The 24,944-nt window shown below is 39.2% G+C and overlaps 1 protein-coding gene across 4 annotated transcripts in view; it reads left to right on the forward strand.

The window, feature by feature from the left end:
* The window catches only part of usta (uronyl 2-sulfotransferase a), a 64,511-nt gene that overhangs the window by 26,313 nt on the left and 13,254 nt on the right, over positions 1–24,944 (forward strand). For all 4 annotated transcript variants that reach the window (XR_007956075.1, XR_007956076.1, XM_052013027.1 and 1 more), the window contains exons 3-7: positions 6,046–6,201; positions 10,863–10,942; positions 13,746–13,899; positions 18,972–19,069; positions 22,920–23,077. Coding sequence is in view for 2 of the 4 variants with exons in the window: in XM_052013027.1 (XP_051868987.1) it covers positions 6,046–6,201; positions 10,863–10,942; positions 13,746–13,899; positions 18,972–19,069; positions 22,920–23,077 (646 nt within the window). In the remaining 2 variants the exon portion in view is untranslated. The remainder of the gene's footprint in view (positions 1–6,045; positions 6,202–10,862; positions 10,943–13,745; positions 13,900–18,971; positions 19,070–22,919; positions 23,078–24,944) is intronic.

Here is a 24,944-nt window from a genome sequence, read left to right on the forward strand (position 1 = left end):
TGTTCATCTACTTCATTTAGACTCGCAATTTCTGAATAGTAGGTACCCTCCGGCTTCTTCCTCCCAAACCTACTACCTCACATTAATCCATTTTGAACCTCATCAGCCATTTATTTACCTATCCTGTCAGTTTATTGATGTCCTCTCAGAACTCATCGTTGTCCTTCTCAGTATTGACCGACCCTCCCAATTTAGATAGTCTTCAAATTGTATTATTGATTCCAAAGTCTAAATCATTAATATAAATTATGAATACTGGTGGTCTCAACATAGATTCTCATGAAACAGCACAAGCTACCTTCTTCCACTATGAATAGCTACACTTTACTCCTACTCTCTACTTTTCATCTCTAAGCTAATGAGCAATCCATTTTGCCAGTTGCCTCTTGAATGTGCATTCTCTGACCTTATTTGTTCATCTATTGTGGGGTACCTTATCAAAGGCCTTTTGAAAATCAATTTCATCTTCCAAATTACTTTCTCTGTTATTTCTTCAAAATATTTAGTAAGCTTGGTAAACAAAACCTCTTTTGAAATCCATGCTGACTAATCTTTATTATCCTTTTCATTTCTGAACATCCTTCTCTCTTTTTAATAAGGATTTGATTGGTATTCCTACCACTAATGTTGGGCTGAGTGGCGTATAATTGCCTGGGACATGCTATATCCCCCTTAAATATAGATATTACATTATGTCGTAATGTCTCTGCTATTTCTTCCCTAGATTCTTTTAAAACACATGAATGCAATCCACCCATACCATGGTTTTTATCCATTCTGAGTATGATTAATGCTCTCAGCTCTTTATTTTAAGTGCAGTTATATCTTTACTCATCTCAGCATCCAATGTCCCGTCCATCTGCTCTATCCCACTGGTAAATGCTGATGCAAAGTAATCATTCAATGTTATTTTCTTAAGCATTCACTCTGGGTTGGAGGTGGCATTTCTGCTATCACCTTATTGTAACCTATTACTGTTCTGTTGATCCCTTAATAGCCCTCTACTGAGATGTCTATAAAACATTTTACTTTTTTGTATTCCTTTATAAGCTAATGTCATGGTTTTTCTTGCCTTTCTATTTTATTAACTTGTTTAATTCCTTTATAGTTTCTTATCACATTACCCATAGCTATCTACATACTCAGTGTATGCCTCTTTCCATACCATTAATTGTTTTTTTCAATCTTTTTATTAGTTTTCAAATTAATACAGATTAATATATCAATATTTATACATGTAATACAAAGAGATTAGGAGAACAATCATGACATGGATAATCATAAAGAACAATAGAGTATAAAAAAATCTGTAGATCCAATGGTCTGTTAGTGAATGAATATAGTATAAAAGAAAAAGATTTATTATAAAATATAAAAAAAAGAAAAAAGAACCCCAAAACAATAAGAAAAATTATAAACAATATATCAACCCAAACTAAGCTAAAGAAAAAAAAATTTAAAAAAAAACTGGACTAAAATTTCTCAGTAGAAACAGAGCAATATTATGTCATCGACTCCGTTCCTCTAAATTGAAAGGTTATTATAAGGGGATCTATATCATGTGAAAATATTGAATAAATGGACTTCAAACTTCCTCAAATTTAAGTGAAGGATCAACAGTACCACTCCTAATTTTTTCCAAGTTTAAACATGATATAGTTTGAGATAACCATTGAAAAGTAGTAGGGGGTATTGGATCCTTCCATTTAAGCAAAATGGATCATTTGGCCATTAACGTAACAAAGGCAATCATACGGTTAGCGGAGGCAGATAAATGGCCAGATTCTATCCTTGGTAAACCAAAAATTGCAGTGATAGGATGAGGTTGTAAATCAATCTTCAATACATTTGAAATAATGTTAAAAATATCTTTCCAATATTTTTCCAAAAGAGGACAGGACCAAAACGTATGTGTCAAAGAAGCCACATTCGATTTACATCTGTCACATATAGGATTTATATGTTGATAAAAACGAGCTAGCTTATCTTTTGACATATGGGTCCTGTGACCTACCTTAAACTGTAGCAAAGAATGCCTGGCACACATTGAAGATGTATTAACTAAATGAAGAATTTTCTTCCAAGTCTCTGTAGGTAAAGATGTCTGGAGTTCACTTTCCTATTCATTCTTAATTTTGTCCAGTGGTTCTGGACGAATTTTCATAATTAAATCATAAATTATTGCTATCGAGCCCTTCTGACAAGGATTAAAACCAAAAAATTTTTCCGTAATTTCAGTTTTATAAGGTGTGGGAAAAGAGGGTATAGTAGCTTTTAAAAAATTACTAATTTGCAAATATCTAAAAAAGTGTGATCTAGGCAAATTGTATTTGTTAGACAATTGCTCAAAAGATGAAAAATAGTTATCAATGAATAAATCATGAAAACATACTATTCCCTTCCTTTTCCATATGGAAAAAGCTGAGTCAACTCTAGATGGATAAAAGAAAAAATTAGATTGAATGGGACTTGATAGATTAAATTTATTCAATCCAAAAAATTTACAAAATTGAAACCATATTCGTATTGTATGTTTAACAATTGCGTTAATCATATGTTTACTTAATTTGGTAAGTGCAAAAGGGAGTGGAGCTCCTAAAATAGAAACTAATGAAAATTCAAGTACTGATTGGGATTCAAGGTGTACCCATTTTGGGCATTGAATTACATCTGAATCTTGTGTCCAAAAAATTAAATATCTAATATTGATTGCCCAATAATACAATCTAAAGTTAGGCAAGGCCATACCACCATCCTTTTTTAGTTTTTGTAAATATTTCTTACTTAGCCTTGGGTTTTTATTCTGCCAAATATATGAAAGAATTTTAGAATCAATAGTGTCAAAAAAAGATTTCGGAACAAAAGTTGGAATCGCTTGAAATAAATATAAAAATTTTGGTAAAATAGTCATCTTAACCGCATTAATTCGGCCTACCGATGATAGAGACAGTGGGGACCATTTAGTAAATAATTGTTTAACATGGTCAATTAAAGGCAGTAGATTAGCTTTAAATAAGTCCTTATGTCTCTTAGTAATTTTAACACCTAAATACATAAAATAGTCAGTTACCAATCTAAAAGGTAATTGGCTATAAATTGGAATTTGCATATTTAATGGAAAAAGTTCACTCTTATTAAAATTTAATTTATAGCCAGAAAAAACACTAAACTGATTTAATAGTGATAGTACTGCGGGGATAGATTCCTCTGGACCCTTAATTGTTCTCATGTCTTTATTCATTCATGGAGTCTTCTGAGTGTTTAATTCTTTCATCAGATATATTTTTCCAGAACTCTGAACATTGGTTTAAATATTTTCCATTCTTACTGTAAATTGTTTCCCAATATTTTCTTAATTTTTATTATCAGCTCTTCAAAATCCACCCTTCAGTCTGTTAACCTGGTTTTCATCTTCTTTATGTCCTTCACTATTATCATTTTAATATTTTGGGGTCTGTTGACTGGCTGTTCCCCTATTTTAATTTCCTATTCTGATTCATTTCCCATAACTAGATACCGTGGCAAATTCTCCTTTTGGGCTTATTCTATTTCCAGGATACATTGTACAAACTTCATTTCCCCATCTTCTTAATCTACCTGTTGGAATAGTTGAAGTCTTTTTTGCCATTCATTTCCCTAATTTGTCTGCACATGAATGATAGAAGAATGGAGGGCTATGTGGGAGGGGAAGGTTATATAGATCTTACAGCAGGATAAAATGTCAGCACAACATCATGGGCCAAAGGGCCTGTACTGTGCTGTAGTGTTCTATTTCTCCCTCTACCTCTCTTCCACTTTTAGGTAGTCTGTGAAGCATAGCTGTTAATATACAATTGATCCTTTATGGTCTTTTATCTCGATATGGATTCTGTTTGTCATCTTCCTTGTAGTAGCATGCCTTTTTTTCATTACTGCCATTGTTTTTCCTGATGACTACCACCACATCACTTTTTTTTCCTGTTTTCCTAAGTATTCTACAGCCTGCAGTGTTTAATTTACAGTCCTGAATTTTTGTACATAAATCTCTGTAATTTTTACTCTGTCTGGGTCCTTCAAAAGTGTGATGGTCTCCAATTCCTCTGATTTATTACCAACACTGTATTACTGAAGAAACAGTTTAACTCATTTTAACCATAAAGTGAAAGAAAATACTACTAATCTTTTTAGACTCTTTAACTCTTTGTCATCAGTGTCTTCCCTTGCCTTATTCTTTCCTATAGTCTCTTTTCTAGTTCTGTTTTTGTATAGGCTGTTTGTTTCCTGTAGATGCCTTTGTCTTTATTCAATGCTTATTTGTGGTTAAATTAAATAGTCTAATTAGTTAAGTTATTTGTAGCTTAACCACATTTAAATCCTACATATAGTTTCTATGCCCTAGTTTAAACCACTGCCCTAGTTTAGACAGAAAATAGCTTAATATCCATTAATCACCTCTATCCGATATACTTAAATGTAAACACCACACCTTTTTTCTCTTATTTAACTGAATTCTCTGCTCACCGAAATCCTGATTTTTGTACCCTAGAAGTACTCCTTGAAACTGGGCTCTGTCTTATTTGCGTTGCATAATCAAAGATCCCCTCTATTTATACTGACAAAATTCCAGTAATTGACTTGTATAACCTTTATATTTCACCCCCACTCCCCCCACCCTGTCCCAGTCGTTCCTCATAAACGTTAGGGTAGACTAACTCAGTACAATTCAAATATCTGTTGTGATCTTCTCATCAGTGAACTTGTCACATGTTTGGACCTGAAAAACTATGGAAACAGTTTTGATTTATAAACTGATTATAAAGTGCCCTTAATATTTCTATATTGCCTTTCTATTTTGGTTCTGTCCTTTGACCTGCATAGTACTAAATTGAAGAAATTCTGATAAAAATAAACATAAGATTTTTATTAGTCACATATACATCAAAACACACAGTGAAATACATCTTTTGCGTAGAATGTTCTGGGGGCAGCCAGCAAGTGTCGCCACGCTTCTGGCACCAACATATCATACCAGAACTACTTTGAATCTAGTCCTAATTACAACTTGCTTCCTTTCATTTGGACAGTAGATTCAAGTTTGTGTTGCTAGTGGAATTAGTGCTGCACAATCTTGTAAAGGAGCTAACATTGCAGAGTAGTATGGGATGGTTCATTTTATGTACTCTTTCCTTTGGAGAATGATTTGCCAGTTGATTAACATTCTGCCAGGCCACAATGTGACCATAATCCAACATCATCCCTGCTGAAAGAGTGGTTAGTCTTTGTACTGGAAGGTAACTGTGGGCTCCCACAACCCATTCACTTGGGATGTCTCAGAATTCAAGGCCAGTAGCTATGACTGACTTGAGCAGGGTTTGAACCCTATATTTTATCAAGAGACACTGACCTGAAGATTTGCTCCAGTAATACAAGGACATCTCATCTGCAGTTTTTTTTTGATTTTCATCAAATCTGAATGGTAAACTATGGCCCTATGTATATTGCACATGATGCTGGTTGTTATCATGTTTTCTGAGACAGAACTCAAGTCTTTTAAGATGGTGGGTAGAGCTAGAGTGAAAGGATTTTTCAGTGGAGGGTCTAGAGAAGAGGGACAATGGTACTCCCAACAAATTTGACTTTTGAGCTTTGGCTCAGAAAAGCTGGATGACCCAGTGAAAGTATAGGGGCAGCTAAGCATTTTTCATAATTTTAATTTTTCAGCATCCCTCACTTAGAGCATCTGATTGCAATGAGAGCTCAGGAACTTCTAGGTTTCTTCAGTGCAACAAACAAATGGGTATTGATGAAAAGGGCATGTATCACCCCGGATTACTACCACTGTTTGTTTTTTTCCTAGCGTGTTCTACATTGTACACTTGTACTAGATTGGTGTTTGTGCGCACTGCTTTTGTGTCTTTACGTATTTGTGTATCTCTGATAGGTAAAAATGACTTGTAAGTGAAACTACTGCAGTCTGCAGAGCTCCAAATCATTACTGCAACATCACCACAGCTGAGTCAACCCTGCAACAGCTTTTTAATTATCCATGTTTTTTCGTTTGTTCAGGTTGTGCCTTTCCCCAGCCAGCTGGTTTACAACAGAGTCGGAAAATGCGGAAGCCGGACCGTGGTGCAGCTGCTGAGGGTTCTAGCAGAGAGAAACCATTTCAGCCTTATAAATTCAGACATTCACAACAAAACCAGGCTAAATAAAAATGAGCAGGTGAGCTGCATGTTTCCCAAGTTCCCATCTTTTGAAGAAAAAACTCTTGACTGTGATATGCAGGATAATTATCAGTTTACAACTCCTGGAGCCTTTCTGTCATTGGTGAGTGACAAAGTGACGAGAACTGAGCACTGTAGTCTACCTGCATTGTGACCAGTAAGAGCTCCATCATTTTGATAATGTTGGCCTTTGTCCTATATGTCACCAACATAATTTGTTATGCATATTGTCCTGTTTAAAGCTGGCAATCCTTTGTTTGATTCTAAACCTACTGATAGGCCAGAGGATATTTGGACCTGCTTACCCCTATTTACAGAGAGTATCTGAAAACATTTACATTAGGCTGACCTTGAGATCCTTGAGACTGTAGCTTCAGCTGCAGCAGTTTGCATTTATTTGGAAACTTTAATGATGATCAAATCTGGAGAGTTTCCAGGAATGCATTTTGAAGCAACATCCAACGGCTCAAGGACACTGGACAAACTTTTATGTTTGTACTGTAAGTGAAGCTATAATTTCACCCTTGCCCACAAAAGTTACTGATTTCTGCATTTCCCCACAACACCAGCTGCAATATGTTGAAACCTTTACAGCCAAGGAATAGTGTGTGTGTGTGTGGAGGGGGGGGTGGGGATGGTGGAGAAGCTTATTTTTGGTCACCAAAGCAAAACATGCAAGGATATTAGCCATTGGTAACTTGCCACAGTGTGTTTGATTCATTGAAGTCGATGTGTTTTCCATTTTGAGTATTTTTTAAAATGGTTGTAAAATGCAAGACTTGAGCCTAATATTAAATAAAATTCTAAGTTTGTAGTTAAATAATTGCTCATGATTAAGTACAGCTGAGACTTGAAAGGAAAATGCATGAACTATTAAATGAAAAACATTTAAGAACATGCCTGAACATGCTGGGAAATACTAGCAGTTCCACCCAAAATGCTGGTGGTATTTACTGTAAGTGGCACCAAATTCAAGATTCCCTTCCAAGTGGAGGTCCTGATTCTACCTGAAAAGTCAATGGCAGTATCCAGACTGCTCTCCAGTGTTGGATTCCTCGTGGCATCCAGCAACAGAGTGGAAACGAGATGCAGTTCCTTGGGCATTATGCAGGGGAACGTGACTGCTGAGTTTGAAACAAGGTTAGAGAGCAATTGATCTAAACAAAAGGAAGGGACTGAGGTAATTATATTTCTGGTATTACTCATGTTTGCTTTAATGTTTTAAGTTGTTTAAAATGGTTTTGTTTTGTAAAGGTGAAATTTTCAAGATTTTTACAACTAGTCATTGATTCTTAGTAGTTTTAAGATGTAATCAAATGTTTATGAACACTGGGGAAATATTCAAAGTCCTTGACAAGCTTGATGGTTGGCTTGCCTTGGTGTATGGCTTACTCAGCCGTCAGTTTTTTTTACACAAGCAGGTTTGACTGGATGCCTCTCCCATTTCCCCTTGACACTGCACACGTCCTCAGTGCTTTAGATTAGGGCAGCTTTGGACAACAAGTTGGCACCAACAGATCTGGTAAAGGAGAGTCCATGCTTATCTCTTACCACCGGCTACAAGTTCTGGCCCATTATTTTTTGTGCATCCTAAATAGTTGAGAGCAGTACAAGAGATCTTGTGTTTTCTGTCTGCTTCAGAGGTAACAATGATTTGTGACTGGTGGGTTGTCGGCTTTAAAGCAAGAAGTTTTTAAACTGGCTGCACAATAACCACCTGAAAGCTTGTTTTCTGCGTTTGAGAAAAGGATCAGAAATCGTGGGAGATGAGATGAGCATTGGAGCTGGAATTCACACAGATAGCCTTGGAGTAATATTTGTGAACTATTAGCTCCAATCTATTGATTTCTGAAGTATGATCGATAGCAAAAATTAAAAATCACCAACTGCAAAAGTTTTGTTGATCTGGAAACCAAGGACTAAGCTAGTGTTTAGCCATTGCTGACCATTCCCTCTAGAAAAGAGAGTGGTCTCTGTTGGAGACTAAGCTGCTTGCAGAGTCAGTGAGTCAGTCCCAGAGTCTGACAGATCCAGTGCACTATCTAATCGGCCAGGCGATCTGGATAATCAAATTGGAGCTACAACAACAACAAAGCACCCAAAGACACTTCACAGGATTGCTAACAAATAAAAATTGATGCCAAGCCACACCACAAGGTATTTGGGGAGATAACCAAATGTTTGGTCAAAAACTTGGGTTTTAAGGAGCAGTTTAAAGAAGAAAAAAGAGAGAAAGCAGAGAAATTTAAAGGAATTCCAGTCCTTGGGGCATTGGTAGCTGAAGACATAGCAACAAGCGATAGAACAATTAATTGGAGAGGAGAGGGGGGCCAAAATTAGAAGGGAATAGTTAGCTGAGTTATGGGGCTGGGAGAAATTGCAAAGATTCGGGAGGTTAGACCATAGATTCATAAACAAGGGTGATTTTTCATAAAATCAAGGTATTGCTTAACCAAAAGCCAGTGTAGATCAGTAAATATGGGGTGATGAGTGAGCAGGACTTGTTAGGATATGCAAGGGCAGAGTTTTGAATAACCAAGTTTAAGGAGTGTAGAACCAAGGAACCCAGCCAGGACAACAACAAAGGCAGAGGTGAACCTTTCAGCAGCAGTGGAGGTAAGGCAGGGGCAGAGTTCAGCCACGTAGCTGAGATGTATGTTCTTCGTGATGGTACATATAAGGAAATCAAAGTTATTCCCAGTTAGATAGAGCATCAAATTTGTAAATGATCTTGTTTAATTCACAGACAATTACCAAGGAGAGGTATGGTCCAGGGACCAAATACTCGGGGATGGCTTTGGCCATCCCCGTAGTTAATGGAAGACGTTTCTCCTTCCAGTTTCTATGTCGACAGGCAGTCTAAGAGTATTTGGCAATGAGGTGGAGCTCAGCAGGGTAATCTTCATATAGAAACTGGTGCTTTGTTGTTGTATATCGCCATGGGGCAGTAGGTATACAAAAAGTAGAAGAGGGCAAGGGCCGGGGGTGCACAAAGGGGTTGTCTCAACCCGGAGTTCTTGATAAAATGGAGATACATTTAGGAAGCTGTGGTGTGGAAAAGGATTGTGAAAAGGAAAAGGAGGTTAGAGATGATTTGCAGGGGCACTAAGTTTGCAGGTTAATCTTCAAGTCAGGATGGTCCACAATGTGGAGGGAACTTGCAGGTGCTGGTGGTCCCTTAATGTGCTGCTGGTCCTACATTGTTGGTAGATGCCACAGGTTTGGGAGGTGTTGCTGCTTTAGCCTAGGTGAGTAGCTGCAATGCATTTTGTGGATGACACACACTGCAGTCATGGTGTGCTGCTGGTGGAGGAAATGAATATTTAGGATAGTGAATGGACTGCCATTTCAGGAAACTGCTTTATCCTGGATGGTGTTGAGCGTCTTGAGTGCTGTTGGCACTGCACTTGCCCAGACAAGTGGAAAGTATTCCGTTATGCTCTGACATATGCCTTACAGATGGGGGATAAGGCTCTGGGTTGTCAGGAGGTGAGTCGCGTACTGTTCTGCTTATGTAGTCACTATTTATGTGATTGGTACAGCTGAATTTCTAGTCAATGGTGATCCCTCAGAACATTGATAATTGGGGCCCAATAATGGTGGTAGCATTGAATGATGAGTAGGCATTCAAATTCTTTCCCGTTGGAGGTGATTATTGTCTGGCACTTTTGTGGCATGAATGTTACACACCACCTATCAGCCCATGCCTGAACGTTATCCAGGTCTTGCTGCAAATGGGCAAGGATTGCTTCCGTTTCTGAGGAGTTGTGAATAGAATTAACCATTGTTCCTTCAGCAAGCATCCCCGCTTCTCACCTTAAGGTAGAAGCAAGGTCATTAATGAAGTCACTGGCCTGGGCCAAGGACTCGACCTTGAGCTCCTGCAGTAATATCCTGGGGCTGGAATGATCGACCTTCCACAGTGATCTTCCTTCAAGCAAGGTATGACTCCAACCATTGGAATACTTTCCTCTTGACGCTCAGTTTTGCCAATGCTTCTAACTTCAGCTCTTTGGATCATATTTGGACCAAGGCTGCAATGAGGTCTGAAGTTAAGTTGCCCCATCAAGGTCCAAACTGGGCAATGCTGAGCAGGAAACGTCGCTCACTAGCTCTGCCAGCAGTACTTTTTGTGCCTTCCATTACTTTGCTGATTATTGAGAGTAGACTGTTAGGATGGTAATTTCTAAATTGGAATTTTCTTGATTTTCATGGACAGTACCTACCTCTGCAATTTCCCACATTGTTAAAGCAGAGAGGTACACGGGAGAGAAGAGTTAGCCATAACAGCTGAAATGGGCACCAGGAAAGGGAGCTGTGTGTGAGCAAGTCAGCAGGAATAGAATTGAGCAAGTCGGGGGGTGGGTCTCATTCGGAAGATGAGTTTGGAGAAAAGCCTTAAGGAATTCAGGAAACAAACTAAAGTTGAGGGTTCAAGGCTAGGGAATGATTAGATATTTGGGCCAGTGGACTGGGAGAAGCAAGAAAAGTGCCAAAGGATAAGCTCCTCATACTTGCAGCTGTATTCCCAATGTGTTTCTAACAATCCTGAAAGCCATTCCTATCCTTGGACAAGCTTTGGGAAAGTTACCATAGCACTTGGCTAGGAGATGAATGGTGTCTGAGTTTCATAACTTCTATGTCTCTTTATTTTTGCAGATGGAATTAATAAACAATATCAGCATTGGAGAACAACCTTACTTGTATACACGACATGTCCATTTCCTCAACTTTACAAGGTAAAAAAAAACTTTTTTTATGTTTGGCACTGTTATGCAATCTTCCCCTAATAATGCTGGATCTTTTCTCAACTAAATTCCACAAGTGATTTGGATTGCAAGCAAACAGTTAATCCTTTGGTATCATGTAAGTGTCAGCTTTGGCTAGCTGGCAGTTCTTTCCTCTGAGTTAGAAGCTCATGCATTCGAGATCTGTTTCAGGAATTGGTGACATAATCTAGACACCAGATTTCCCTTAAATGCGTCACTGCCCTTTGTTTCAGTCACTTTGTGTTATGAACTGTCACGCTTTAGCTGTTCTGTGTGAAGTTTCTCCCAAATTCCCTATTGCATTTACTACTGACTATTTTATATTTATATCCCTTAATTTTGAATTCCACCACCAGTAGAATCATGTTCTCCTTGTTTTTTATCCACTTTCAAAATGGTTTCACAGTTTTAAAGACCCCAATCAGTTTTTTTTCCCTTTTCTATAAAATGAGCCTCGGTCTGTTTGATCTTTTAAGTACTAATTTTCCTTTTTGATACTGTAAAACTTCTTTGTACCTCTTTCTATTTTTTAAACAGCATGGAGATTGTGCACAGTACTCCATGTGATGAAACCAAGGCTCGATACAGAAATATTATCTACTGTATGCTCAACTTGCCTTGGTTTTGCAAAGTTTTCTGGACAAGCAGGTTATAAAGCAATGGAATACCTGGCTTCTAATGCAACAAGGTGCTCAGGCCAGGGAGGAGGAGAAATGAGGGATATAGGGTGTGTATAATAAATGGAAAGGAGTGTAACAAATGAGGTGAGCAAGACAGTCGCAAAGAGACCAACAGAAGTCAGTAAATGTCTATTTGTGACTTTGGATCGGAGCCTGCTGCTTCATTGGTTGGGGAAAGGAAGAAGAGTGGGAAGATGGACACGAAAGTGGAAATGGGATGGAATCATGGGAGTGAGAAGGGTATTAGGATGTTCCTTTTTAAAATTGCAGGATTGAGACATATGTTTTCTATGTAATTAATTTCATTTTCATTGCTTACCTCATTTTTACAAGATATGTAAAGGCTATGGGAGAAGTACAGAGTTTTTATTGATAATACCAATAATGAGAGCTTGAGCTTTGAGGGGAGGTTTTGTTTTTGTATATTTAAAAAAGGGGCCCTTTCATTATGCTGAAATAATAAACCACATCAGGAGAAAATCTATTTTAGCTGATTAATCAAGAAGCAAAATCCAAATTTTAAAGATTGTCAATCATGATGAATTGTTGGAGTAAAATTTAATTTGGTAATTATGAACTCCCTATTGCACCCCTTCTTCCAACCCAAGACTGAACCAGAGACCCCATTGCTTCCCAGGGGTTCTCACTCTGGCAGAAACCTCTTGCCACTCAGTGCTTTAAGTGTGCTGTACTGAAAAATCTCAGCGGAACCTGAGTGAATGAAGGAGGCCACCTGCTGAGGCAAAGGCCAGAAGATTCCAGCTGCCAGTTCAGCAAATGGCAATGAATTCTGTCGATCGAGCCACTTGCCTGAAGTGCAGTGAATTAGCAGCAGTTCTGTTGCCACTCAGCTGGTTGAATAACCTGGTTCATTGTTGTTATATAATTGTGTTGTGGAGGTGTAAATTACAAAGGGATTAGAAGGAAATTATAACTCACTGTTCCTCTTCAAGTAATCCCATTTTCCTTTAAGAAGGCAGAATGATGACGTGGCCTCTGAGCAGGCAGGATTTTGTGTTGCAGTTCTGGAGTGGAGCACCCACTGTCATAGAGATGAACATGCAACCACTGAGCTAAAGGAATGAAAGCAGTTTCAGCTCCATAATTCTGTGTAATGTTTATGAAATTGTGGCTGGAAATTTCACTCCTACTTGAAATTCTGTCAATAATTGTTCATTTTAAAAATAACAGTGTTAAATATTTAGTGCTAAACGAGCGTTATCACATGGTACTTTAGTGGTATTTCTGAGTGTAATTTAATGTACACTGTGCCTTAAAAGCCCAGGGAGAGACTACTTTTTCTGCAGCTGTGTTAGTGTCACCTTGGAATTCCTTCAACAAGGAAGGAGCTTCAACTTCTCATTAATCCTCCTCCATTTGTTGGACATGCATAGAAATCTCAAACAAAGTTTTAAAGTACTTGCCAAAAATATGGAAGATCTGGAATACATTGCCTGATAGGATAGTAGAAACAAATTTAATTATAATTTTCAAAAGGAAATTGGATAAATATTTTGACCATGAAAAACATGCTATATCATGGCAACAGAATGGGAAATTTGAAGCTCGGGCACAGTGAGCCAAGCAACATCCTACTGTGCTGTACGATTCCAAAAAATGAGGACATTTGAATCCCATCAGTAGTTTGGTTGCTGAACTGCTAATTGGCATGTGTTTGAGCTTCTCAGAAGAAAGTATACTATATTCTTCATTTCAATTACATCTTCTATGTTCAAGTTGTTACACTGAGGAATATTTGTAGCTTGATTCCAGTGAAAGTAACCCTTCCAGATGAGTGCAGATGCACTACTAGCTTTTGTTCTTCCATTGAGAGGTTTGGTAGAAAGCTCTAGCACCTATTATCGAACACATCTGAGAGTGGGAAGGAAAATTGATGACTTCTGCATTTGGTTGTCAGTCTAGCTAATTAAATTTATGCACTTCAGTAGCTCACAAGAAATTACAATGGATGTTATTGTTTTGCAATTGAATGGTCATTTCTGAATTTTGCTCACATTTAAGACTTGTACCATAAGGCACTGTAAATTTTAAGTTGGTGCTATCAATTATGATGCACTTATTTCCTATTTTAGGTTTGGTTTGGAGCAGCCTGTACATATCAACATAATCAGGGATCCAATTAATCGGTTTGTGTCAAACTATTTCTTCCGACGTTTTGGGGATTGGCGATCTGAACAAAATCATCAAATCCGAACACCAGGGATGAAAGATGAAGAACGATACATGGTAAGTTTGTTTCTGAAACAGAATCTTCTTACTTGCTTTGGCAGCTAACCATGTGGATAGATTCATATTTTGAGTGGAATTATCTAAAATAGCAAAAATTATTGCCTAATTTTTGAAGACGCTAAAAGATGAAAGCATACAGCTTGTACAGCTATAGCACCTTTCACAGCCTCGGGATCTACCAAAGAGCTTTACAACCAACTAAGTACTTTCAATGTGCAATCACAGTAGAAAGTGTGACAGCCATGTGGCAGCTGTCTGGCACTCAGTGCCGTTCCACAACCTGTGGTGAAATGATGATAACTGATCTGTTTTGGGGAATAGATTATTGGATAAATTAATTGGGCAAGTCATTTGGGAGAAGCCCTGGGATCTTTTATATTACATATGAGAGCATAGATGGGGGCTCTTTCTTATCTGAAAAATTGCACCGGTAGTTTACCTTTCCCTTTATTCTTTATTGGAGTGTGAACCTTGATGTATGGACTCAAAATTCTGGTATGGAATTTGGAGCTGAAGTGTGTCTCATTCCCTGCCAGATTAATTTTAATTCTGTCCATAGGTTGAAGACTAATGAACAGGAAGGTATTCAGATAACCATACATGTGGTGGCTATCCATTTGGGGTTTATCCCACAGACCTTAAAAAAAAATCTGTGGATCTTTCTAGCACTAATTCTGGGAGAGTAGTCTGTGTCCTAACATCGTCTGTATTTAACAATATGTTATGTTTCAATTTCATTTGATCTTAATTGTTTATCCCATATTAATCATTCAGTCCAGTTTACTTTTCCAAGATCAGTTTCATGATCTCATCTCCTGGCTCCTGATGAAGGGATCCCAAATTTCTCCAGCTTTTCCTCGCAACACTAGTACTTAATTTATTGTACTATCCTCCTGAACTTCCTTTCACCTTCTTGCTATTCTTGACAAAATTCCTAAGTGGGCACGTGTCAAAATTAAAGCAGGATCATTTAAAATTATTGAAGTCTCCCAGAAAGGCTGCGTATGCAGAGGGTCAGCTGATACTTTCAAGATTCTACAAATTTGGTAAGGGTATCAGCAAAAGTAGAGAAGTGGTTGGTAGAAAGGATTCAGTGCAGAGAAACTAAGAGCTAATTTAATAGCAGAATTCTCTCAATGAGTTGATTAGCCTGCTCCTGTTTGTTTCCATCTCTGAATATAAGGCCCTTTAACTATTCCAATTCTGGCCTGTCTAGTGATTCACATAGGGTCAGCAATACTTCTTCCTTTGTGATCTTTGCACATATCGCTCTTGTCAGTTCCTCTGCAGAGATTTGAGCTGACACTTCGCTAGTTAGTTAAACTAGCTTGATGGGGGAAGAGAACTTCGAAGGAAAGATGAGGGAAAAGAATGAGGAAAGGGAAGTTATAAAAGTAGTAAGTGAAATAAATGACAGCAAAAACAAAATCAGCTTTGCCTCCAACTTCCACCCTGCCCTCAGATTCACTTGGTCCATTTCCATCACCTTTCTCCCACTTCTGGATTGCTCTGTCTCCATCTTCGGAGACAGATTAACCACAGACATCTACAGACCCACTGACTCCCACAGTTACCTTGACTACACCTCTTCCCACCCTGTCACTTGTAAGGACACCATCCCCTTCTCCCAGTTCCTCCACCTCTGCCGCATCTGTTCCCATGATGAGGCTTTCCATTCTAGGGCATCAGAGATGTCCTCCTTTTTCAGTAACCAGGGTTTCCCTTCCATCACCATCAATGCTGCCCTTACCTGTATCTCCTCCACTTCCCGCACATCTGCCCTCACCCACTTCAACAACCGCCGCCCCCCCCCCCCCCCCCCCCGGACATAATGGACATGGTTCCCCTTGTCCTCACCTACCACCCCACGAGCCTCCACATCCAACACATTATTCTCCGCAACTTCCGCCATCTCCAACGGGACCCTGCCACCAGGCGCATCTTCTCCTCACCCCCTCTCTCTGCTTTCCACAGGGACCGCTCTCTTCGCGACTCCCTTGTCCACTCATCCCTTCCCACTGATAACTCGCCCGGCACTTGTGCCTGCAACCGCACCAAATGCTACACCTGTCCCTACACCTCCTCCCTCACCACCATTCAGGGTCCCAGACAATCCTTCCAGGTGAGGCAGCGCTTCACCTGTGAGTCCAAGGGTGTCATTTATTGCATCCGGTGCGGCCTCCTCTACGTCAGTGAGAGCCAACACAGATTGGGTGACGACTTTGTCAAGCACCTTCACTCTGACTGCCGCAACAGTCAGGACTTCCCGGTGCCCACCCACTTCAATTCCACATACCACTCGCATACTGACATGTCTTTCCATGGCCTCTACTGCCACATTGAGGCCAGACGCAGATTGGAGGAACAACAGCTCATATTCCTCCTTGGGAGTCTCCAACCTAATGGCCTCAACATCAATTTCTCTAACTTGTGGTAACTCCACCCCTTTGTCTTCCCCCCACTCCCCCCCAACACCTTTGTCTTCCCTTGTTCCTGTGGCTCCCTTCCCCCACTTTGTTGACCTGCCCATCTCATCTCCTCTCCTCCTCCATGGTCCACTGCCCTCTCCTACCAGATTCCTTCTCCTTCAGCCTTTTGCCTCTTCTACCTATCACCTCTCAGCTTATTACATCTCTCCCCCCGCCCCCTCCCAACCTCACCTGGACTTGCCTATCACCTAAACTCACCTATTACCAGTCTGCATGTGCTCCTCCCCCACCTTATTCTGACTTCTGCCCTCTTCCTTTCCAGTCCTGATGAAGGGTCTCGGCCCAAAACGTCGACTGTTTATTTCCCTCCATGGAATCTGCCTGACCTGCTGAGTTCCTCCAACACTTTGATTGTGTAAAGGAGGGTTGAAGAGCAGAAAATTGTTACAATGTATTTAATTTTAGCATTTTATCTGAATGCTGACAGCATTTTCAAGGTAAATGAATTGAAGGCATAAATGGAAGCGAATTGGTGTGATCTAATTGTCATTATTGAAACTTGGTTGCAGGTGACAAAAGGTGGGAACTAAATATTCTAGTGTTTCTTTAACATTTTGGAATATCTGACAAGAAGGGAAATGAGGGTGGTATAGCACTATTAATGGGGACGAGGTCAGTGCAGATATAAGAAATGATCTTGGCTTGACAGATAATGATGTAGAATTAGAATACATTTTAGGTCAAACTTAAAAACATCAAACAGAGAACAGTGGGATTATTTATAGGTCACCAAATACTAGCTGTGATAAAGGGCATAACATAAATCTGAAATTAGAGGTCCATATAACAGGTAACACAGTAATCATGGGAAATCTTTTACCTACAAATAAATTGCACAAATCAAATTTGCTCTAATGAAGAGGAAGATGATTTCATGGAATGTTTACTACGTGCTTTTCCAGATCATTATGTTGAGGAACTAATTATGGAAAAGGCTATTTTGGATTTTGTTTTGTGTGATGAGGTTTAATCTACCCTGGAGCACCATAGAGGCTCAGTCATTGAGTCCTTCAAAATAGAAATTGATACATTTCTGGAAATTAAGGGAATCATAGGATATGGTGATTGTGTTTGAATTTGGCACTGAAGTAGAAGATCAGCCCGGATCTTGATAAATGGTGGAACAGGCTTGAAGGACTGGATGACCTACTCTTGCTCTTATTTCTTGTATTTAGAGAATAATACAGAGAGCTGCAGATAGTGACAATGCCACTCCCTGTTTGATTCCTCTTCATTCAAGCTTAATGGCCATATTGCAGATTTATGCACATAATTACACTGCTTTTTTTTTCCGGTGAAATTGCCTTGCTTTTATTGGGAAAAGCTGCTGTAGTTTCTGTCAGAAGTTCCATTTCCTCCACTCTAAATAGACTGTTTTCTGAGTAAATTGACTTAGTTTATGTACAATCAAATTTATTTGCTGCGAGTGAGGTCAGATGCACCACCCTGCCTGCAACTCATTGGTTGACTATGTAGTCAATAGACACTCTGTTCAAGTATGGGTAATATATTGCTGATGGTCTTGCCAGTGATGCCCACATCCTTTGAACAAATAAATGTTTAAAATTTGTATATTTCACTTCTAATCTTGATTTCAATGCTTTTCAAGACACTGAGATAAGATACAAGTACCCCATTCCTATCTATAATCTGTTCAGTTTGTCACCAATAATTGTGAAAAAGATTGAGAAAAGGTCTAAATCTCAAACATTGAAATCTTCCAGACATTTAAGTCAATATAGATGTTTACTTAAAAAGAGTTGCATTTATATAATGCCAGTGAAGAACCCCGTTTCATTTTGCAAAGTAGTCACAGTTTTAGCCAAAGTCTAGATCAGCCTCGACTAGGATACTGCATTCAGCATTATTGTATTAAGGGCACCAAAGCTTTGAAGAAGCTGGAGTTGTGTGAGGAAACTGGAGAAGTTGTGCTCCTCACGGTAGAGAAGCTTAGAGGAAATTTCATGGAGGAGTTCAAAATCGTGAATGGTTTTGGTAGTTAAGGAGAAACTGTTTCTGGTCAGAGGAGAGTCACTGACCACAGTGCACCAATTTGAGGAAACTAGCTGAAAAATCGGATGACACAAAGAACTATCTTTTGCTTGCATGTCACTGTGATTTAGAATGCAGTGCCTGAAGGGGTTATTCAAAACAAATTGAAGGGAAGAATTTACAGTACTCTGGGTTAAAGAGCGGGGAAATGGAATCAGTTTGATAGTTTAAGATAAGATATCTTTATTAGTCACACGTACATCAAAACACACAGTGAAATGCATCTTTTCCATACAGTGTTCTGGGGCAGCCCACAAGTGTCACCACGTTTCTGGCGCCAACATAGCATGCCCACAACTTCCTAACCCATATGTCTTTTGGAATGTGGGAGGAAACAGGAGCACCTGGAGGAAACCCACGCAGACACAGGGAGAATGTACAAACTCCTTACAGAGATTGGCCAGAATTGAACCCGGGTCAGTTGTGCCCAAAGGTCAACACTGAGGCAAAACACTGCCATTGTCCTGTAGTGTGTGGTTCAATGATTCTGCATTGATTTATCTTTAATCTTTTCTCCTTGCTCTGCAGGACATCAATGACTGCATTTTAGAAAATTATCCTGAATGCAACAATCCTAGGGTATTCTACATTATCCCATATTTTTGTGGGCAGCATCCCAAGTGCAGGTGAGATAAATTTAGCATTTTTTTCTTTTAATTTTTATTATTAACATATTTTCCCACAGCTTTGATTAGATAACTTTGAGGAAGTGACATGATAATGTATACAAGAACTTAAGACAATGAACATGGATTTAAAAAAATGGCAGGAAGAAACCAAAGTTTGAGGCAGCGATCCCAAGGAATGATGCTGAGTGGTTGATGTCAGCAAGTTGAAATGATTGGAATGCTGAAGGTGTAAGAAGAAATACTGTTTAAACTTTTTGAAGTGACTAAGGTAGTGGACTGGTGAATGTCTATAGATGTTATTTAACTGTGTTTTCTGAAGAAAATGTGTAAAGTGCCTCATAAGAAATGATTAACTTAAGTTCATGGAGTTAAACACAATATTTTGACCTAGTTAGGAAAGGTCTGAAGAGCAGAAAACTGAGTTGGAGATGTATTCTTACTGGCAGGATGTTATTGATGGCATTCCTTTGGGATCTTAATTGAGGCTATTGTGAAAGAAATAAGGAGCCCAGTGTGCAAGTTTCCTGGTGATACAAAGATAAGCAGCATTGTAAGTCATGTTGATGGAAGCATAGAATTATGAAGCTTGAATAATAGATTGTGAAAGAGCAAAACCATAGTGAATATATTTCACTATTGGTAAGTGTAAGGTCACCTACCTGAAATGGAAAGAATGTATGTCTTTCTGAAGGATAAACTAAGAAAACAATGGCAATCCAATGAACCTTCACTTCCAAAAAGTAGAATGTTAACATGTCAAAGATAAATAAGCTGCAGTCCTTTACTAGGCTAGAACAGAAGTGTGTAGAACTAATCCCACAGCCAAAGAACACCCTTGACCACTATGAGAAGTTTTGGGGACTACATTAAGGAGGATATGTTGGTTAAAGTTTGAGAAGATGATATACAAACTAAGGTTATATTCTTGAGCATTTAAGGCACTCAGCAGAGATTTAATTAAGGCTTTCAAGGTTTTCAAGATATTCATAAGGATAGATAGTTAGAAACAATATCTGGTCAATAGGATGTTTAGGACGAGGTAACATAGCTTAAAAATTTGAACCAAACCGTAGCAGGGATGGGATAGGAAATAAAAACAGAAAATGCTGGAAAAACTAAGCAGGTCATATATCATAGTGGAAAGAAAAACAGTCAATGTTTCAGGTCCACTCCCTTCATCAGAACTGAGAGAAAAACAAGTTAGTCTAGAGAAATAAAGGACTGCAGATGCTGGAATCTAGATGAAAAAAACAAGATGCCGGGGGAATTCAGCAGGTCTGGCAGCATCCGTGGAGAGAAGCAGATGGTCAACGTTTCTGGTCAGGACCCTTCTTCAGGAATGAAGATAGGAAAAGGGGAAGCCCAATATATAGGGAGGAAAACAGAGCTGTGACCACTTCTCATAGTGGTCAAGGGTGTTCTTTGGCTATGGGATTAGTTCTACACACTTCTGTTCTAGCCTAGTAAAGGACAGCAGCTTATTTATCCATGACATGTTAACGTACTACTTTTTGGACAAAAGTGGGGAGGCAGGGTGGGCACAGGGTGGTGATAGGTAGATGCAGGTAAGAGATAGTGATAGGTAGGTGAGGGGGAGGAGGGGAGAGCAGATCCACCAGGGAATGGATCAAAGGTATGGAGGCAGGTGGCATGGGGGAGGGGAGGAGAGGAAAAGGAGAGAGAAAAAAATGGTGAGGAGAAAAAAGAGACGGCTGGGAAAGGAAAGCAAAGAAGAGGCAAGGTGCTAACAAGTTAGTCGAGGTAACAGAGAAGTGGGGGAGGGTGATAGCTAGAACAGAGTGAATTTCTTTGATTGAAATAATGGGGCAGTTACAGTAAGATTAAGCTGCTTTGTGTAATATGTTGCTGGTGTTTTGTAGTCTGTGTAACATTTGATTTTTTTTTAAAAGAGAGGGGGAAGGATTGCAGGCTAAAATGGCCAGTTATACAAAGGGAGAGTTATCTAAAGTCGGAGAATTCAGCAGTGAGTCCTGTAAACTGTGGTGTACCCCGACAAGATGTGATGTTCCTCGAGCTTGCGCCGGCCCTTGTAACAGTGCAGGAGGCCACAAACAGAAAGGTTGGAATGGGATGGAGGATTTAAGTGGCAGGCGACAGGAAGCACTGGGTCCCCCTGCAGACTGTCCATGGGTGCTCCACAATGTGATCACCCAATCTGTGTTTGGTTTCGCCAGTGTAGATGAAGCCACATTGTGGACACCGAGTGCAGTCCACTAGATTGGTAGAACAGTTTTGGGAAGGGAAGAGGTAAAAGAATAGTGTTACGCTTCTTGCATTTGCATGGGAAAGTGCCAAACAACATGGAGTGGTAGGCAGGGATGGAAGAGTAGACAAGGGAGTCATGGAAGGAGTGATCTGTTCGAAATGCTGAAAGGGCAGGGGAATGTGTGTCTGATAGTGAAATCTAAAGGGAATCAATTTTTTTGAAGATAGAAAATACTTCCACACAGAGTAATAAGTTTGAAACACTCGTCTGCAAACAGCAGTTGTTAACTTTAAATCTGAGTTCTGATAGATATTTATCAAAAAAAGGTATTGGTAGATGTGGGCCAAAAGCAGGATATTGAGTTTGGACACAGTTCAGCCATGATGTCATTCAATGATGGAACAGATTCAAGAGAGTAGTTGGTAGTTGGCCAAATATTCCAATAATTTTGGTGTCCCATGGGTTAGAGATAGAACCAGATAAGTAGGCTGGGCTATAGGAGATTAGCTTCATTACAGATAAACAAAACAAAAAAGCACTAAAAGAAAGAAAAGGAGGCAATGAAGAGAAAGTGGTAGGCTTAGGATTGATGACTGGCTTTGCGCTCATCTCAGGCAGTCATTGTAGAGGATCAATAATGAAAACAATGTTGAGCTAATTTACCAATCGATGGAATTCAAGTCTGTGGCTGCCATGCTGAAGCAGTACTGTGCTCTGGTCTGGCAGCACAATGTACATTTTGTTTACTTCTGGTCATTGAGACACAGGCAAGATCTCCAAGCTCTGGAAGGAGCGCTGATCCCTTGTGTTAAAGGGATTCAGTTATGAGGAAAGGTTGGAAAAGAGCCAGTGACTTGAATGGAAGTGCACAAGATTGGAATAAATAAGATTAATCCTGATCACAATTTCAGGTTAGACCCTGACAGCAGTACATGGCTATAAAATCAGCAGAGGCAAGTTTGGGATTGATGATAGAAACCACTTCACAATGCTCAATGATCAGTGCCTGGAATGGGTTCTTGGTAGGGAAAAGGAGAGTCAATTAAATCCTGTTGTGGGACATGCAATGGGCAGTGTGTAGATTATTACAGTAGATGAACCAAGAAGGGCAAAATATGCTGTCTGTGTGGAGTTTGCATGTTCTCCCTGTGACTGCTCTGGGTTCTCCAGTTCCTTCGTTATCTCAAAGAAGAATGGGTTCGTAGGTTATTTGGTCACTGTAGTGTGTAGGTGAGTGGTAGAATCTGGGAGGTGCTGATGGCAGTGTGGGAAGAACATAATGACGTGAGTATAAGATTAATGTAAATGGATGCCTGATGGTCGTCACAGACGTAGTGGGCTAAAAGGGCCTCTTACCTTGCTGTATGACTCTGATCTATGACCTCCATCTGTACTAATTTTGTAATCTAAATTTCCATTCCATTATAGAATATGCCAACCTGTGGATTTCCAGGAATATACAAAACATTGCCTGCAAAAAGAAAAAAATCATGATGGGGACATGGACAGTATAGCCTGTTTGCATATTATTTGTTCTGTTTATTAATTACAATTTTCAAATACAGTGCCTGGGTTACTTACCATTTGTGCTTTGATTCAATACTGTGACTTACTTTCTAGGGATCCAGGGGAATGGGCTCTGCAGAGAGCCAAAGAGAACATGAATGAGAATTACCTGCTTGTAGGAATTCTAGAAGAGCTGGAAGATGTACTGCTTTTACTGGAGCGACTATTACCTCATTACTTCAAGGATGCCAGCGCTATTTATCACAGCGCAGGTAATTTTGTTACTCTTTCTATCTAACACATCTTGTTAAACTCAAGCATTCCCACACAGATGTTTATTTGAAAGTTTCTGTAACCACATAGAACTAGTTCTGTACCATTTCTATAAACTCCAAATGTTGCAAATGCAGAGACTGGCCTTTTACTGATTGGATGTTTTACTTATCACCCAGAAAATTAGGAATAAATTGTGGATTTGTTTACTCTTGAGAAGAATGCATAGCATATTTAAAAATATCAAAACTCAAAGGGAATGGTTTTCAACAGTGAGAAGTGTTGGAATAATAGAGTGAAATAGTTGGTTTGAGCGCAAAATTCAGCAAGCTGAACATGGATACCCAGAGCCCAAAAATAAAAATAAATGACAAGTTTGTTTGTGATGTTTCCAGCCAAGTCAAATGGAAGCTAATTGTAGAGTGTTATTAATTTTGAGCAGAAGATAACCTTTATTCTCCCTCGCCCATAGGATAAACCAAATTGTTCATAATAATCTGCATTTACATAGCACTCTCGGCACCATAACCTTCAAGTGTTTTTTAAGGTTGCATGGCTGCTCATAGGAGCATACCGTAAATTGGACAAAGGCTGACACCAGGTGATGAAACAAATACTAGGAGAGGTAACTAAATCTTTTTTTTAAACAGGGGAGCAGAAATGGAGATGGAGAAGTAGAGTTCTTGGAAAAGGAACTTATTTTAATAGGAAGCTCTGAATTTGGTAGTTCATGAGAATTCCTCTACAACAACATCCTCTTTTTCAGAATTAGTTAATTTAAACTGTCTGAAAATTCAAAAGTTTTATAATACAAGAATTGACTGGAATAGCCCCAACCGGGTCTGGGGTTCCAGTTTTTGGAGGGACATGTAATATGAGCCATCTTCAATCATTATTAAATATCACTATATCCAGAGTCACAAGATCTTGTTATCAGCTTTCACCCCAACACCTCACTTCCCTTATTACTTCAAATTGTAAAAGGAGCCAGAGTTTATATCTCGTTTTTTGTTTTGCATACTTATAGGGCAGTGCATCTTGCATATGACACCCTCTTCTAAAGTGAGTTATGTATCAAAGACATCCAGTTTGTCAGATATCTCATGAATCATTGTATATCGACTTGCATGGAGCAGTTATTCTCCTGAATGCTATATAAAAGTTACAAAATGGACAACAGTCCAATTTGGTATTTGTGCCTGAGGAGAACATGTGCTAATACTTCTGGGAAGAAGGCAAGTTCATATTGTCTCTTGCTAAGATTTAACTAGTACTTCTAATAACCCTGTACCATAGTTTATAGAGCATGCCACAGATAGTATGTTTAATTTTCCACTATTTTTTTTGAAGTCTAGGAGAGCTTGTGTCATACTTAATGTTAGCTACAGTAAGGTTTCTGTTTGACACTATGGCATTGGTACAGTACCAACTAATGTATGTATGAAGTTGCTGTGCCCACTCGGAAGCAAAGGCTTTCTTTCAGAAGTTATATTTACAGTGGAGATATAGAAATACATGAGCAATGCCAAAATGTAAAATGCATTAGAAAGCATTCATTGAAGAGTGACAAGACCTTGGGGAACTAGATTTTTTTAAAATTATGTTGGAAGAACTTATTACAGTAAAGCTCCAATAATCCTGCACTCTGGGGACTTTTCCATACTATTGAATGTTACTCACATTATTCCAACACACTTTTACTTCACACATTTAACATGTTGCGCATATATAATGAAGTTTTCAGTGAACGCAGTGAGTTTAACGGGAGCACAGGAATTAGAACCTGGTGAATTTTAGCTTGTATTACAGGGAGTGTTGGTCAGGTCTCCGGCCAGAGCTTGGATCCAGATTGTGAGCTGGGGTCCG

The sequence above is a fragment of the Pristis pectinata genome, chromosome 3, assembly GCF_009764475.1.
Source record: "Pristis pectinata isolate sPriPec2 chromosome 3, sPriPec2.1.pri, whole genome shotgun sequence".
NCBI classification, from domain to species: Eukaryota; Metazoa; Chordata; class Chondrichthyes; order Rhinopristiformes; family Pristidae; genus Pristis; species Pristis pectinata.